General features: G+C 40.0%; 1 protein-coding gene across 3 annotated transcripts in view; it reads left to right on the forward strand.

Moving 5' to 3' along the window:
* Window positions 1-3,724: 3,724 nt before the first annotated feature.
* Window positions 3,725-15,380, forward strand: part of LOC117495918 (disks large homolog 1-like) — a 113,968-nt gene continuing 102,312 nt past the window's right edge. For 2 of the 3 annotated variants that reach the window (XM_034147516.1, XM_034147517.1), the window contains exons 1-4: window positions 3,726-4,132; window positions 5,398-5,568; window positions 8,300-9,158; window positions 9,727-9,823. In XM_034147516.1, coding sequence (XP_034003407.1) covers window positions 4,114-4,132; window positions 5,398-5,568; window positions 8,300-9,158; window positions 9,727-9,823 — 1,146 coding nt within the window. In that variant the 5' untranslated portion in view covers window positions 3,726-4,113. Of the gene's footprint in view, window positions 4,133-5,397; window positions 5,569-8,299; window positions 9,159-9,726; window positions 9,824-15,380 lie in introns of all 3 variants that reach the window. The other variant, XM_034147515.1, reaches the window with a different exon arrangement.

The following is a 15,380-nucleotide window of genomic DNA, read 5'->3' on the forward strand; positions in this document are numbered from 1 at the left end:
AGAAGTGTTTTGAATAATGTACTAAAGTCTCTATTGTACAAATAATAAAAATGTCACTATTGGTAATATGGGTTCCTCCTGTTGCACTGAGCTCTTACTTGAGGGCGGAAAAGAGGGATATCTCTCTTTCTGCTCCTTGTATTTATTTATGCCTTATTTCCATAGAAAGAGGAAGAAAAAAACAGGGGGGATTAGAAAAAAGAAGAATGGGAAGGGAGAAAATAGGTAATTAGAAAATAAGAAAGTAATGAGGGAATGATGTTCTTCTTAGAGATGTTGAAAAATGTTGCAAATAAAGAGAAAACGGGCAAGGCAGGAGCCCAGATTAAGAAAGGAAATACAAAAATAAAGAAACAAAATGGGAGAGAGGTAGAAAATTACTGAAAAGAAAGAGATAAAGTGATACAAGAATAAACAGAGATGAGTAGGATAAAGAAGAGAGCCACAGTAAAGGGGATGAGCTGAAGAAAGTAAATTGGAGAGTGATGACAATGGCCTTAGAAGGTCTGTAGGACATTTCATTTTCCTCTGCTTCTCTGTGGATTAAAGTCTGTAGAAGCTCTCAGCAGATGCTCTTTTGTCTCTCTGTCCATTAGTCTAACAGCCTGACTCTTCTCATCCCTCTATATCCGTCCATCTCATCTATTTCTTGACATTTATCTGAGCCGTGGATTACAGAGGGACAGTCGAGCTTGTCAGTCTGACTCAAGAAACAGATAAAAAAAACAATGAAAAGGTCTGGCATATTGTGGTAAGTATTGTGTATTAAAATCATATGGATTTTGCACACTGGACATGCAAGAAAAAAGTGTCTGTCATTGATTGATTATAATTACATATGGATGTTGGCTGGGCACAAAACTGGAGCTTGTTCATGCGTTCACAGAGTCCTAAACCAGTTGTGATGTTTGTATGAAAAGTGTAATTGGTATGATGAGAGATTCTTACTGCAGTCTACATCTGGATTTCACAACCAGCCTTGATCCACAACCTTGTCATTCATTGATGGAATACTGTATAATGACAAGGAAATTAAATAGTTAGTCAAGTTTATGGCCAGTTAAGACATTGTTAAAATTATATAATAACTACGCTCTAGTTTTTTTTATCAGAACAAGGCTTCATGATATCCTCCACAACAGCTATATAAACACTACAAAACTGATTTTGAAAATGTTTGCCAAGTCTGAAGGTCTCTAAAAAAAAAGTGTATCATTTGGTGTTCGGGTCTAGGGAGACCCAGCAGAATTGTTTTGGGTGACTCGAGGTCAAATTTGTCCCAATCAAGATTAATCTTTGACTTTAGACACCTCAGCCCCACCCCCTTCATCCACTGTAACAATAACTTTTCGCAACATGCACCTGGTCTCCCCTCTCTCTGGCCCCCTCCCCCCACGGGAACTCGACCTTTCTCAAAGAATATGTACACTAACACTTGAACCTGAACACACATATGCATGTGTGCAATATGTGGTGTAATGCGTTTTGGGCCATGACATTAAATTACAACAGGATTGTATGGTTATGAATGCATAATAAGTTAGTTATGATGTAGTTAAAACAATATTGGATGATAGTCATTTTTTGTGTGTGTTTTGGACTGAGATAAATCATGGGTCAAAAATTCAAAATTGACCCGCGAACACCATGAACGGTAACAGCTTTTGAACACAACACAAGGGTTAAGTATGTTTTGCTGATGTAATGTCTGTACTTCTACTTTCATGCATGGACTATTACAGTGATGTTTTGTTACTTTTATTTATGGATGTTCTTATAAGAAAGGTGTCACTGGCTGATAATTATTTCCTCTATCTGTGTTGTACCATTCTCTACTGGCATCATCACTCTCAGTAGAACAGCTCTGCTTACGTGTTAGAGGAGGACAATTAACAATAGAGGGTAATAGTACACACACAAACACATGCATTGATGAAAGCAGAATGACTCCCTTTTGTTCCCTTTTACTTTATTCTGTCTTTTACACTCTGCTTTGCACAACAAGATACTTATGTGTGCCGTCTGACCAACCCACTTCCATAATCATGCATATATTTCTCCCCACGCTGGCTCATTATTTATGCAGGCATCACTGTGTGTGTGTGTGTGTGTGTGTGTGTGTGTGTGTGTGTGTGTGTGTGTGTGTGTGTGTGTGTGTGTGTGTGTGTGTGTGTGTGTGTGTGTGTGTGTGTGTGTGTGTGTGTGTGTGTGTGTGTGTGTGTGTGTGTGTGTGTGGTGGTGTGTGTGTGTGTGTGTGTGTGTGTAAAAGATACAGAGCAAGAGTTTTTTATGTGCACCCACCAAAGCTATCAATAAGCTCTTGACCTGATCAATAACAATACCAGAGACTGACTGCATGACCTGCATTCAGCTGCTGTGTAGGCTGTGCAGATTAAGCAATCCTTTAACAGTACAGGCTACAGACAGACAGACAGACAGTATATTGTGTCCAACATGCAGGATGGAACTGATCATTCATCAGTGTTGCATTGCCACACTTTACTTTACTTTAACAACAGTTAGCTTCTCCAATGCCAAGGTTGGATTTAGATTAATATGTATCATAAAAGTTAAAATGGTAGTCTAAATATGCCGCTGATACAAATGACAGAAAAGATGCACTCATACAAATAGGGGAAAACACTTGCTTGCTCTGTTTTCCACAGTTTGAAGAGAAAAATCAATATCAATTTCCTCTCTGTTCGTCCAGTGCACAGGAATGTATTTAGCACAAGTATGGGGAACCAGTTAGCTTAGGGGGATTACAGTAAAACTACATATTTAGTACAAAGGTACACTTTGTATTTTGTGTGTTTTATCCACTAGAGTGAAAATATATATTGACACGTTATAGTTATAGTTTAGCCCATTGACATGAACACATTATAACAAAACTCCCACTTTGAATTCATTGGCAATTATGTTTGCTAAAGTGTATTGAATACCTTTTCACTGGGCCACTTCCGTTTAACAAGGCATGGATTTTGGTATTCTTTCATGTTGTAGTTCCACTCCTTTAAGAAGCATCGTTTTGGGAAAACTAGGCGCTGGTATTTGACATGGATCTAGTCTGGGAGATAGGGACAAGCCTAGTACAGAGAAGCTTTTAATCCAATCAACACAATACAGCTGTTTACCATGACAATACTACCAAACTCACAGAGGGTAGACCTGCCCAGGCAGATGGTGGGATTACACCTGTGACGTTGAAATTGGAGCCCCCTAATACACCTTACTTTTTGGATTAAGGTAGTGTTTTTGTGCATTTGTATGTGACCAGATGCAAACAAATTCCTCCTTCTTGCTGTAATATCTGACCACACCTTTTCATCATATCTGTGCCAATTTAGTCCACACGTGCTGTATGGAAACTACCATAATCAGAAGCAGCATAAAACAGAGGGAGTAGGGGAGGAAAGGTTAAATAGATCTGCCTCTGGGAGACCAATCAGTGTTTGTAAACCTAAATCTATACTCAGAGCTGAGTGGATTAAAATATATGTAGGCTAGATCCAGTGTTTGCCCTGGAATAAACCTGGCGTTTATGCTCTGCACACTAGCTTTTTAACATGACAAAACACGATGACAAGCAGAGACCCACAATAGCTATTTTGTGTTGTGAGGTGTGTGCATCAGTGTGTGAGTCTTTTGGGGACTCTTTAGTGTGTGAGTATGTTCGCGCGCGCGTGAGTGTTTGTTCATCCGCCAAAAAACCGGTCCGACGGCGTGTTGGAGTCAAGTCACCTGAATGAAGAAATGGACTGCATTAGCTTTTCCAAAGCCAGACAGAGAGGAAGAGTAAAAAGTGAAAGAGAAGTAGAGAAAGAAAACAAGCTCCGGGTACTAAGTCCACGCGGTGACTGTCAACGTTTGATACCAACGCTTCATTTCTTCCTCCGCCGCTGTGACGGCTTTTCTTGGACTTAAAAACACCTTGAAAAAGTATCCCTTGTGATTAAAAAGACAGGTGGGTGTAGACGGTTGTGGTGTCAGTTTGGTCTCCCAGTTTGGAGGCAGGCTGTCCCGGGACAGACACACACATCTGCATTAACAGAGACTATCACATCGACACAGAGACCAGCCCCCGTGAGAGGAAGGACTGAGCGTGTCACCATGCCTGTGCGACAGAAAGGTAAATAGTTTTTTAAGTGTTCATCTCTACTTCCGTAATGTATTCCACCACATATTTTATTTTGACAAACAATATCTAAAGCATAGGTTTTTACAACTCTGAAAAGGTTGCGTTGACGTAGCTTTAACTCAACGAAGCGCCCTTGATTTCGCGAAACTTCACTAACAAACCGTCAATTTAACGCTGAATTGTTAATTGTCGCACTCACACATCGTATATCATACATTACAAATATTTTACTTAATATCAACACACTGTGGTAAATTCGGCACCCAAGTTATCCACCCACGTTAGCTTGTTTCATTTTTACAAATCTGCTTATGGGCTATGCACTGCAAATATGGGGAATTCAGCTCAACATTTTTGACTTTGCCTATAGTTGATTGCATGCCGTATTACAGTAAAGTATTGCAATGAAATATACTATAATATATGATTCATATCTGAAAACGTTCTGCTTGATTTATGTGGTTTTATAGGCTAAGCCGAACGTAAACGATCAATATATTACATGGGCAGACTGTTTGGCATTCAAAGCAAGTTGCATTGGTTACAGTTAGATGCAATACTCTCAGTGCTTCCGGTTTAATCAGCTGTTCAGTGTGCCAGAGAGCCTGGAATGTAGTCTGTTCCTTCTTTCACACCAAACTATTTTGCCCTCATGTCCCTTTGCATTAGACCCTAGAAATAAAAAGCCATAATAGTAAAACGTAATAGTAGGTCCAATTTCACATATTGAAGATACTATAACATACAATAAATAGCCACATTTCCTCTGTTTGCTTTGAAATTAGACTTAAAAATAAAATAAAACACTTAATTGTTCCGCTTTATTGTAAAATAAGGGTAAAACATGCACAGTAATTCCCCCTTTTTTGAGCAAACAATTGCTACAACCTTGCAAAGTACTGAAAGAAGAAATACTTTTCATTTTGAGTTGCTGTCAAATTTGCATGGCATGTCAAACACTAACAAACTGGAAGTAGCTGAGACAGAAACCGAAAGAAAACATTCTTCAGGCACATCTGTGTCCACACTCACTATTAACGGAGCCAGGTATTATCAATCTGTTTTATATTAGCTTCACCCTGAGGAAGACCTTGTGAGGTCTGAGTTTTTAACCATACTAATCCTCAATTAATGGAGGCTTTTAATGCACATTTATCTCCTTGCTCTACTTAAGAGTGCCCGGAGATTTGTATCTGAGTCATTACTCATGGGGAAAAAAAGGTTTTAGTTATTTACATGTATATTTTTATATGTAGATGCTCAGCGAGCCCTGGAGCTTCTACAGCAGTACCGGACTAAACTTGACCAAAGACAGCAGAACCAGAGCCGGAGCAAACAGGGCAGCGTGGAGGAGGACTCACAGCTGCAGCAGTCTCTGGACAGAGTCATCAATGTCTTCCAAAGTCAGCTCTTCAGTGCTCTGCTTGGTAAGGACATCAGTTTGAATTTTCAGATACGCTGCCCGTGACTTTTCATTTATACATCCATTTATACCTTCTATTTGCGAAGCTTCGGTTAGCCTTTATCTGCTGGTTAAAGTGATTAGTCCCATAATATTGAGTCCATCAACAGAAGGTGTTAGCCAAATATTTGTGGTAATTGATTTGATTGTTTTATGCAAAAATGTCAGAAATATCTGTTGTCAGCCTCTCAGATATAGAGCCTTTCTGTCAGTATATTAAACTGAATATCTCTGGGTCTGTGACTGACAAAACGGGACTTTCAAAGACACAACCTTGGAGAAACTCAGACGGACATTTTTCATTATTTGTACATGTTATAAATAAGACCATAATACAAGCACATATATTTCAATAATGAAAGTAATTGTTAGCTGCAGCCCTTCTGCTGATACTTGGATGTGAAATGTTTTTATGAGTTTTAACATTTAAAGTGTCTTTGAGTACCATGAAATGTATTATTATTCTAAATATGTAGAACATCTCTGAAGCCCCTTTTAACGTAAGCTTTATTTGCACTATTTTTATCCATGTTTTGCACATTTGACTGCCCTAGGCTCCATTTTTACATTATATTAACAGAGAATAAGGAATTAAAACCAGCATAGTTATGTTAGAGAAAAGTGTTAAATTATCCAAATCATGTTAACATATTAATTTCCCTCTAGGTTAAGATTGGGATACACTTGTATCTTCGCTGTAGACAGTTTTAACTGGGCTGTGGTTCTTGGAAAGAGATTTTAGTTAGCTATTTTGAAACATTATCGTGGATTTCAAAACCTTGGCGTATAAAACAGAAACCGTCTATATTACTGCATGCCAATGTTTTTTTTTCGTGACCCTTCAGATTTGTACTTGAGAGCTGGTTTCCAAAACAAGTTTGAAAGCTCTGTGTTTCCATTGATAGCTGCTTTTATGTCTTTACCATTGACGGAGAGGTGTAGTTTGTCAGTCAGGAAGGAAACTATGTGTTTGGGATTCAATATGAAGGCATGAAGACAGATTGGCTTTAGTGTTCTTTTGTCCAGATAAAGCTAAGGAGGTTTGGCTTTTGTTTGACTGACGGCCCTCTGATCTTTTGAGAAGGACAGGAGCGCTGTGGTAGCATAGTATTCACGGTTTCTACTATAACTTGTGCTATCACATGGCTTATTTTCACCAGAAAATTGAGATCCGATCACTACCATGTAGGCGTGATGTGGCCTGTCACAGCAAACACTGGGCCCCTTTGTGGAAAGCCTGCATGCATTTAGTGAATGTGTTGCAAGTATAAATTCCTCCCAAGAGTTAACAGCTTGTGTATAACTGGTTTGATCCGCTTGTTGTGAACTAGGCTCGTGTTGTTAAACAAACTGGTTCTCTACCTGCTTTGTGCCACGCCCACACCTTTAGTTCCTACAGTAACACTCCTCTCCGTGTGTGAGCATGTGTGTGTGTGCTGTTCACTAAACAGGGCACTGAAATCCTGTGTGGGACTTTGACCTTTAAATCGAAAGTCTTTCATGTTTAAGCTGTGTCTTAAAACAACAGTACTGTCTTTTTTTTCCTTGTATTATTTATCCTTGACTTCTTATGTCTTAAATATGTTTGGCCTATTCTGTAATGTAATATGTTTGAACATGTTTATTTATGTGTGTGTGTTACTGTATTTTGTTCCCATCCTTGATGCCTGTTGTGTGGTTATTTTTATGTATGATACTGTTCAAATCTCTCTTCACTTTATTCCCCTTTTCTCTTCACAAACCATCCTTCAACTGTCTGTATCTTCCCTTTCCTCTCCCCACATACTGCACCTCTGTTTTTCTTCCTCTTCATCATCTCTTTATGACCACTTCACTTATTTGTTTTAGCAGTCTGAGCTAACAATGTGTATGATTTAGTGCAGAACTGTCAGTTGTGTATGCAGAGAGGGGAAAGTGAAACCATAAATCATAGAAGTTAATCTAATAGGGTCCTTGTTTTATCTTTTACATTGGGAAATGACAATATAATTAACTAATTCTCTTTGAAGTGGAGAACTGTGACTACTTCAGGAGTTACTGTTTAAATACATATGGTGGCAGTATCATTGTGCTTCCACTAGAGGTCAACAGTGTATAGGCATTTTCTCCACCAATGTACTAAATGTACTCTGAATGCAATCTGCATACAGTAGTGATTACGGGTTTCTACTGAATTGGGAACAGCTTTACAGCGCTGCAACTGATTATAATTTTCATTTTAGATGAATAGGACTGCTTATGTTTCGATCGATGTATTGTGAAAAAGTGATCTCCTTCTTACTGAGCCCAGATTTTGAAGCTTGATTTTTTATTCATAAACTGTCCACAACCCAATATATTTATAGTTTATAATGATGTAAAACAAATAACACCTAAGTCTGGAGACGATTAAACCAGAAACTGATTTGAATTCTGAGTGATAAATATTGACAGATATACTAATCATTAATTGAATAGCTACTTCATCTTTGAATAATCATCGCATCTCTTCTGTTCTGTATTCTTTGGAGAACACATTGCCTCAGTGTGCCTGATATTTATTCAAATATTCATTAATTTGTGTAGTTTTATAATAAGTAAGTCTTTATTATTACTGTCATACATTCATCCCTTTAAAGTGTCATTACTTCATTTACAAAACCACTTAACCGTTCAGTCATTCCTCCTGGCTCTAATCTATTATGTTGTCCTCCCAGACATCCAGGAGTACTACGAGTTGACCATCCTCGCTGACAGTGACAGTTCTGTGGACCAGACAGCCGGTCCCTGGAGCCTCCCTGACTCCTATAACCCCCCAGCAGAGCCTTCTCCCCAGCCACAGCCCCCCTCAGTTACCCTGAGCCCCCCAGCTAGTGAAGGATCATCCCAGCTAAAACGTCTGTCCCCCAAACCCAGGTCGATCAAGTCCCATGCTGCTCCACTACCATCCGGGACACCCACATCAAAGCCATCTTCCCCTACAACACAGTCTGTTTCACCGGAGTCACAACCAGCCAAGCTCAAGTGTCGTGCTCCCCTCCCTCCTGTCCAATCAGGAGTCTCCAAATCATTGGCGTCTGATTCTCTGCCCTCTTCTCCTTCTGCTGCCACATCCCCCGGAGCCCCAGTGAATGGTGTAGAAACCCCCAAATGCCCAATAAAAAAACCTCCTAGATCAGCACTGAATGGAACAAAGCCTCAACTCACTGCCACCAACTCTAATGTTTCGGTGGCAAGCTCCACCTCCTCCACCATTCCACAGAGTGATTCCACCTCTCCGGACCCCAACCTGACGACTGTCTCGGCCCTCGTCTCCAGCACCATCGAGAGCTTTGTGTTTCCAATTTCTCCGGACAAACTCACCCCAAAAAGCGGCAGTCCTGTCACCAGCCCGGGTCCCATCAGAGTCACAGACGCTGTCGTAGTCTCCACATCACCTGTGACCACCAAGGATTCAGGCTTCGGCCAGGTCACTCCCAGCACGAGTCCAAGCAGCCTCAACCAGGGAAAGCTCAGCTTCAGCAGCCGCAGTCCCAGAAGTCCTACAGGGCCTTTGACTAAAGGGCTTCATCTGAGGTATGTTTGAATTGTTATTAAAGTACATTAGCAGGATTTTACTGACATTTTCCCATACCAAACTGATACGTTATGTTTGGTATAAACAGTGGAAAACACTACAGCAATGAGAAATGAACACCAAAGATGTGGACACAACATCAAACAAAGAATAGCTTCAGTTACATTTTGATGCACCCTGTTTGATAGTGGCATAAAGGTAATGTAGAAGAAAAAAATGAATGCTAAAGGCTAGCAGAGACTATAGCTTCTTAATCAATATCCTATACTGTAGTTGTTGTTGAAGTTACTACAGGCGGTCCTTCTTCGTAATTGGACATCTATTGTTCTTTAGCTATCCCGCTCAGGCTAACTTGCTGTACACGCTACTATTTATTTCCAACAAATGCCAAAACACACAGAAAGATTTAAATGAAAAAGCATGTCTTTCACATAAGTTAGTTGACATATTGCAGCCAACACTGCAATTTGTTTGCTTTTGGGAATTCAGATGTAGAAGTGCAGAATAATATCAGACAGTTTTCAGATCAACCTCTAGACACCCTCTCTCCTTGCTATCTTTTTCCAGTCCGACCAGCCCCGGGCCAGTTAAAGTCACCTCCACCAGCCCGAGCCACGGCCCAGCCAGCCCCCGGCCAGCAACCAGCCCACTGATCCCCAACAAGGTAAGACAGCTCTGCTTGTGTTGTATCAGCACCATGGGAAAACTGCAAGACATCTCTGCCCAGAGAATCAAACTTGAGAGTGATCTCAGTTTCTGGGTGGCAAACTTGAGCTTACAGTTAGGGCTGCACGACTCTAGAAAAGTGCTGCTATGATTTTCAGAGAATCTACTGTATGATGAGAAGGCAATTATCCCCCTGTACCTATGACATTTTGTCCGGTTGGTTAATATACTGTACTGAATCCCATTATATATGTTTATATGGTCATGTGGCAGAGATTTCTTTGTAGTGGTCATCGTTATTATGGGTTCACCATATTTCGATTTTTCAGGTTTTATTTAGCTGATATCTGTCAGATAGTGTATACATTTGCTTTGATTCCGTTAGTAAATACATGATCTAGTTATTGTCTTTTGTCAGAATTACTGTCAGAACCTCTAAAGGTAGTTTTATTTCACTGTGTTGCACCACGTTCTGTATCTGTGCCCATTTGGTTTAATGCTATTTTTACTTAAGGATGCAGATTATGAAGAGAAAAGGGGCAATGTTCACCCTGCTATTGTTTACACAGAAGAAAAATGGTTGTACAAAATGAGAAAACATAGAGGTAAGACTTTGATAGTTTTTTTGTGTCTAACATATCACTTGTCCTAAATAGAAACATTTATGATACAGGAAGTACAATTATGAACTGGTGACAACACGTCTCCTCTGTAGCCATGCAGAGGGGCTGGTGGCTGCAGAGAGCTCAGTTAGATGGACAGATCGTTTATGCAGGCTGGCTGTTTGGACATCGGCTTACATTTCATTACATAATATGACAAGGGGAATCAATTCAGTTCAGTAACATTTTATTTAGAGATGGGCTCATGCAACTAGTTTCGCTTGTTGATCTTGCTGAAATGGCATTGTGTGGTTTAGGCTGTTTAAACACAGGTTTACACTGCACACAAATTGGCTTTGTTCTTCTGCTGCTGATAGTCCACATCTTGGGGAATTTGATTTAATATGGACTTACTTTGCTTTATAGTGAAAAGCTGTTTTAATACAGTTATGTTTGTGTATCAGGAAACATGTCCCCTTACAGTTAATACTGCTTGTATTGTGTTTGGGTTGGTTCTTACTACGGTTGTATTCATGTGCTGCCTATAAGCTGGTTTTATTGTCTTTGAAAATGCATAATATTCAACTATAGTTTTTAATTGAAATGAATGTGAATGTGAAGGTGATATTCCTTATGCCTGGAAGGAATTTCTTAACACTTCTCTCAAACGTCTACTTGGGCTCAAGGATGAAATTATTTGAATTTGTTGGTCACTGTGGCCTCAACTATAACGTTTGTTTGCCGCAATAAAAAAATGAATTTGCAAAGTGAATTTCACACAAGTGTCTTAAAGGACAAAATGATGTAAGTGATGACAATAAATAAAATGGGATTACTGGTATTAAATAGCATAATATAAAATAAATTGAGACCCAATGATATTCAATCAATCAATCGATCAATCAAAGTGTATTTATATAGCCCAATATCCCACATTTTATATTTATCTCATTGGGCTTTACAGTTTATACAGCGTACAAATACGACACCCTCTGTCCTGAGACCCTCACATCGTTCAGGGCATCTTGAGTGAATCTCTTCTTTGTGTGAAGCTTCAGGGTGCAAACGAGCTTTAACTTTGCTTATACCCAAAGTTGAAAGTAGAGCATCCATTGCTCTACTGCTGTTACTGTTCACTTAGTCTACCCCCCCACGCCTGACCTGATAAAACAGCAGAGAGTGGTGTGTGTGTGTGTGTGTGTGTGTGTAGCATAAGTATTTGTGTGTGTGCTTACGTCTGTGTATAAAAGTCTGTCCGTGTGAGTGTTTGCCTGTGCATTCATGTGTATGCGTTTCTGCGCCTGTCTCGATATGTTTGCCCTTTTTTGTGTGTGCTGAGTGTGTTCAGGGTTTGCACGGACATATACTGAGCCATGCATTTCTTGAAGTCAAAATGTGGCAACCAGCTGCCATAAAACGCAGATAGCAGCTGGAAAACAAGAGGGCGGGCTGAGGTGCACCGGGACAGCTGCCATGTTTCCCAATCCGCCTCTATTTTAGCATAGAAGTCCTCTCTGGATGCTCCGATGAAAAGACAGGTGAAGATGACATGAGGAAGGGAGGAGAGATAGATTGAGTGATGAAAGAAGAGAGGGAGGAGGAGGAGACAAAGACGGACAGATAGCAGAAGGATGTCACTAAAAGCAACAAGCGGGTGAGTGGTGCAAGTAGCAGCTGGAAGATGTTTTGGTGAAAGTTCACCGGCCGGACTAGTGAGGATGGACTGCATCTGCATCCTCACGACAAAGGTGAGACACAGGATGAGAGCAGATTGGAGTAGAGCTGAGGGGAATGGAAGATAAACAAAGTAAACAGTGTAACAGTGTTGACTTGTATCATTGGATAAAATGGTCTGTTTTTGATTATTTTGACCCTCATGGTCACTTTTATTATTTTAATGAGTTAACCCTTTAATTTGTACATTTAAATGATGTGTGAATTACTCAGATCATCTTTTCATGAGAACGGTCATCAAGATAGTATGATTTTTAATTCAAAGGAGGATTTAAACGTGTAGTCTTTTACGGCAAATCTACTTAGGTCATCCAATTGAAGCCTTTTACAACCAACCACAGTCTTGGTAAGTGATAGTAACCAAAGTGCTCCTGTCATCACATTCAATTGGTGACAGGTTACCTATTGTACGAATGGTGTGCTGTGCTTTGTGAAACTACAGTATAAGGTGATATTTTTACAGGAGTGAGCTATGCTCTAGCGAAGCAACTCTAATGGGACTGCCGAGCTGTTGCTCAGCTGTTGGTCTGACAACATGTGATGCCCAGAGAGACAAGAAACTGGGTTGATAGGACACACACTTCAAAGGACTAGCTATCTGACTAGCTGGCTGGCTGTGTAGATAACGGACGGATTCGCTGGTTGACTGGAGAGAACTCTTGACACATGTGTGCATACTTAGAAATGCCATGGCCCATTTGAAAGCAGCAGAACCAGTGTGAGCTTGCATAGAACAATGCTTAAAAGTCAGGGTATGCTAAGATCGAACACTATTTTACAACATGTCTTTAGATCTCTTTAGATAAAGACAATCAGACTAAAGACATTCAGAACTGTCCCGAGTTGAACAAAGTACCCTTTCCTAGTGGTAAGTGAAAAGCCAAGAGGGGCAACATGCAATCATTGTTCCAATTAGGGTCAAAGAGCACACTGTAGGATGGTCTCCCCTTAAGGCTTTCATGATATTTGTGCACATGAAATGGGGCAGAAGTAGTCATGTGAATGACTGTCAAAATATTGAGAGAAAAGTTTGCTTACTTTATCACTTTTGCACACCTGGCCAATGGCTGCGTAATGTTGACTGTTGGTTTTTAGAAAGTCACATACATTTTTGTACGTAGCAAACTTTATTTTGAAATTATAAAGCCATGGGGGAGGAGATTCAGATGCTGTATATTGACGCTACTACCACTTTATTTAAAAATGCAATTAAACTAGCTCGAGGAACTAATATCGTATGCGTTTGCTAGAGATACAGCTTATAGGTCTTTACTGTAAATTCTCATCAGCCATTAGTCTTGCTTAGTGTCTATCAAGTTGCACTACATCTAACAGACTTTGTTCTTCCATGCTATCTTAAAGGCTAGACCAGAGGGGCCCAACCTGTTTGGTCTGAGGTACCCCCAGAGCTCTGTCAGACGAACTCACGTACCCCTTTTTGGATTTTATATAAACTCTTTACTTCTTCTTTGCTTTTTTATTTAAACCTAGTTAAGCTACTTTACAAGCACATTCTCTACACCACCTAGTCTTCAAATAAAATGTAAGAACTATAGTTTGTTCTTAAATACTTTTGATTATACTATACAATTACTATAAAATATTAATGAATGAATTGGTTATATCCTAGTACAAGCTTGATCTTGGCACCCTCTGGATCTTGATTCAGACTAAATCTCATTATGTACTCAGTCTTGATTGTGCTTATTCGTGGACTCTACTTAAGTGTTTATATCACATTGTCTGCTTGAAGGACATACACTTTGACCCAGAGAGGATGCGCCCGCATTAGTAAGAAATCCCGCTTGGAGGCATTTTGTGACCTCGCTTATAAACTTACGGTTTAGGCTACACAAAGAGACAAACTCTCTGTGCAAAGATGTCATTCTATCAGATAAAAGAGTACACTTATGAAAGAAGCTGACTGGTCTCTTAGTTGATAGGGATATATGAAAAGTAGAATGCGCTCAAGGACTGACACATGCAGACACACTCGCATATACAGTATGCAGACACACACACACACACACACACACACACACACACACACACACACACACACACACACCTCACACACACACACACACACACACACACAGTTTGCAGTCTGTTGGCAGATACACTAACAGACTGCTGGGTTTCCATCTCACATTCATCTGGTTAATCCCGTTTATCTCATTAAGATAATGGATTAAAAAACAGAGGGTGTTTCCTGAGCTCAAGACTGCTAGATTACTGCTGGAGGATGTTTCAGTATGTGCTCTCTCAGCCTGATTGATACATTAGTTACTCGAATCTCCCTCATTGACCCTCTTTTAATCTTTTACCATGTGCATTCTCGGCAAACAGAAAAACAACCTGTTTTAGAATCAAGACCTTTTTTCACTTAAATATTTCCTATGCTCATAACATGTTCATGTAATTGCATGAACAATAACATAAAACACAATTCCATATGAACAACCATACAAATAGATTCAACCAGGAAGTGTACAGTATGGCATCGAATAGGTATCACCGCTAATCCTGACAAAGAAATCACATTTAAAGATCAAAGTATTCTACCCAACCAAAAATGAATCACATTATTTTAAAATATATATTCAGTAGTATCTATGCTTGTGCAGATTGTCAATTCTACAGTATGTGGATTTCAGTGTGTTCTCTTCTCTATCTCGCCAAATCCTCTTTTCTTCTCATCTTAAATCCCACCCTGGTGTTATTAGTGTGTGATTGTTGTTTGGTCCTACTGAGTGTCACTGGCCTCCCGTGTTCCAAGAGAGCAAGAGTCTCTTCATAAGAAGCTTACCTTAGGCTGCTAATAGACTTTACAGAGGTGGATCTATTTTAGGTGGGACAAAGGAGGGAATAGAAAGGGAAAATGAAAGCGACACACACAGTAGAGGAGAGATCTAGTGTGCACGAGCAGGAGTTCTAACATATATTTGGCTTTTCTCGATTAGTTTTTACTGGATTCCTTCCAGAAAACTCCTCGCTACATCAATCCATCCATCTGTGCAACTGTCCAGCTGGTGCTGTGATGTAACTTTGAGGAGGGGGCACGGCGGACAAATTAATCAACGGTGGAGGCATGAGAGGAGATCAGAGGAGGGAGAGAACTTCCCTAGCAGCTGTAGGACTATTGAGCCCAGAGCTATGCATCTGCAGCAGGACTTACACAGATCTGTTCTGTAGAGCTGCGGTCACAGGTTAGCTCAC

This window comes from Trematomus bernacchii, unplaced genomic scaffold, assembly GCF_902827165.1.
Source record: "Trematomus bernacchii unplaced genomic scaffold, fTreBer1.1, whole genome shotgun sequence".
NCBI classification, from domain to species: domain Eukaryota; kingdom Metazoa; phylum Chordata; class Actinopteri; order Perciformes; family Nototheniidae; genus Trematomus; species Trematomus bernacchii.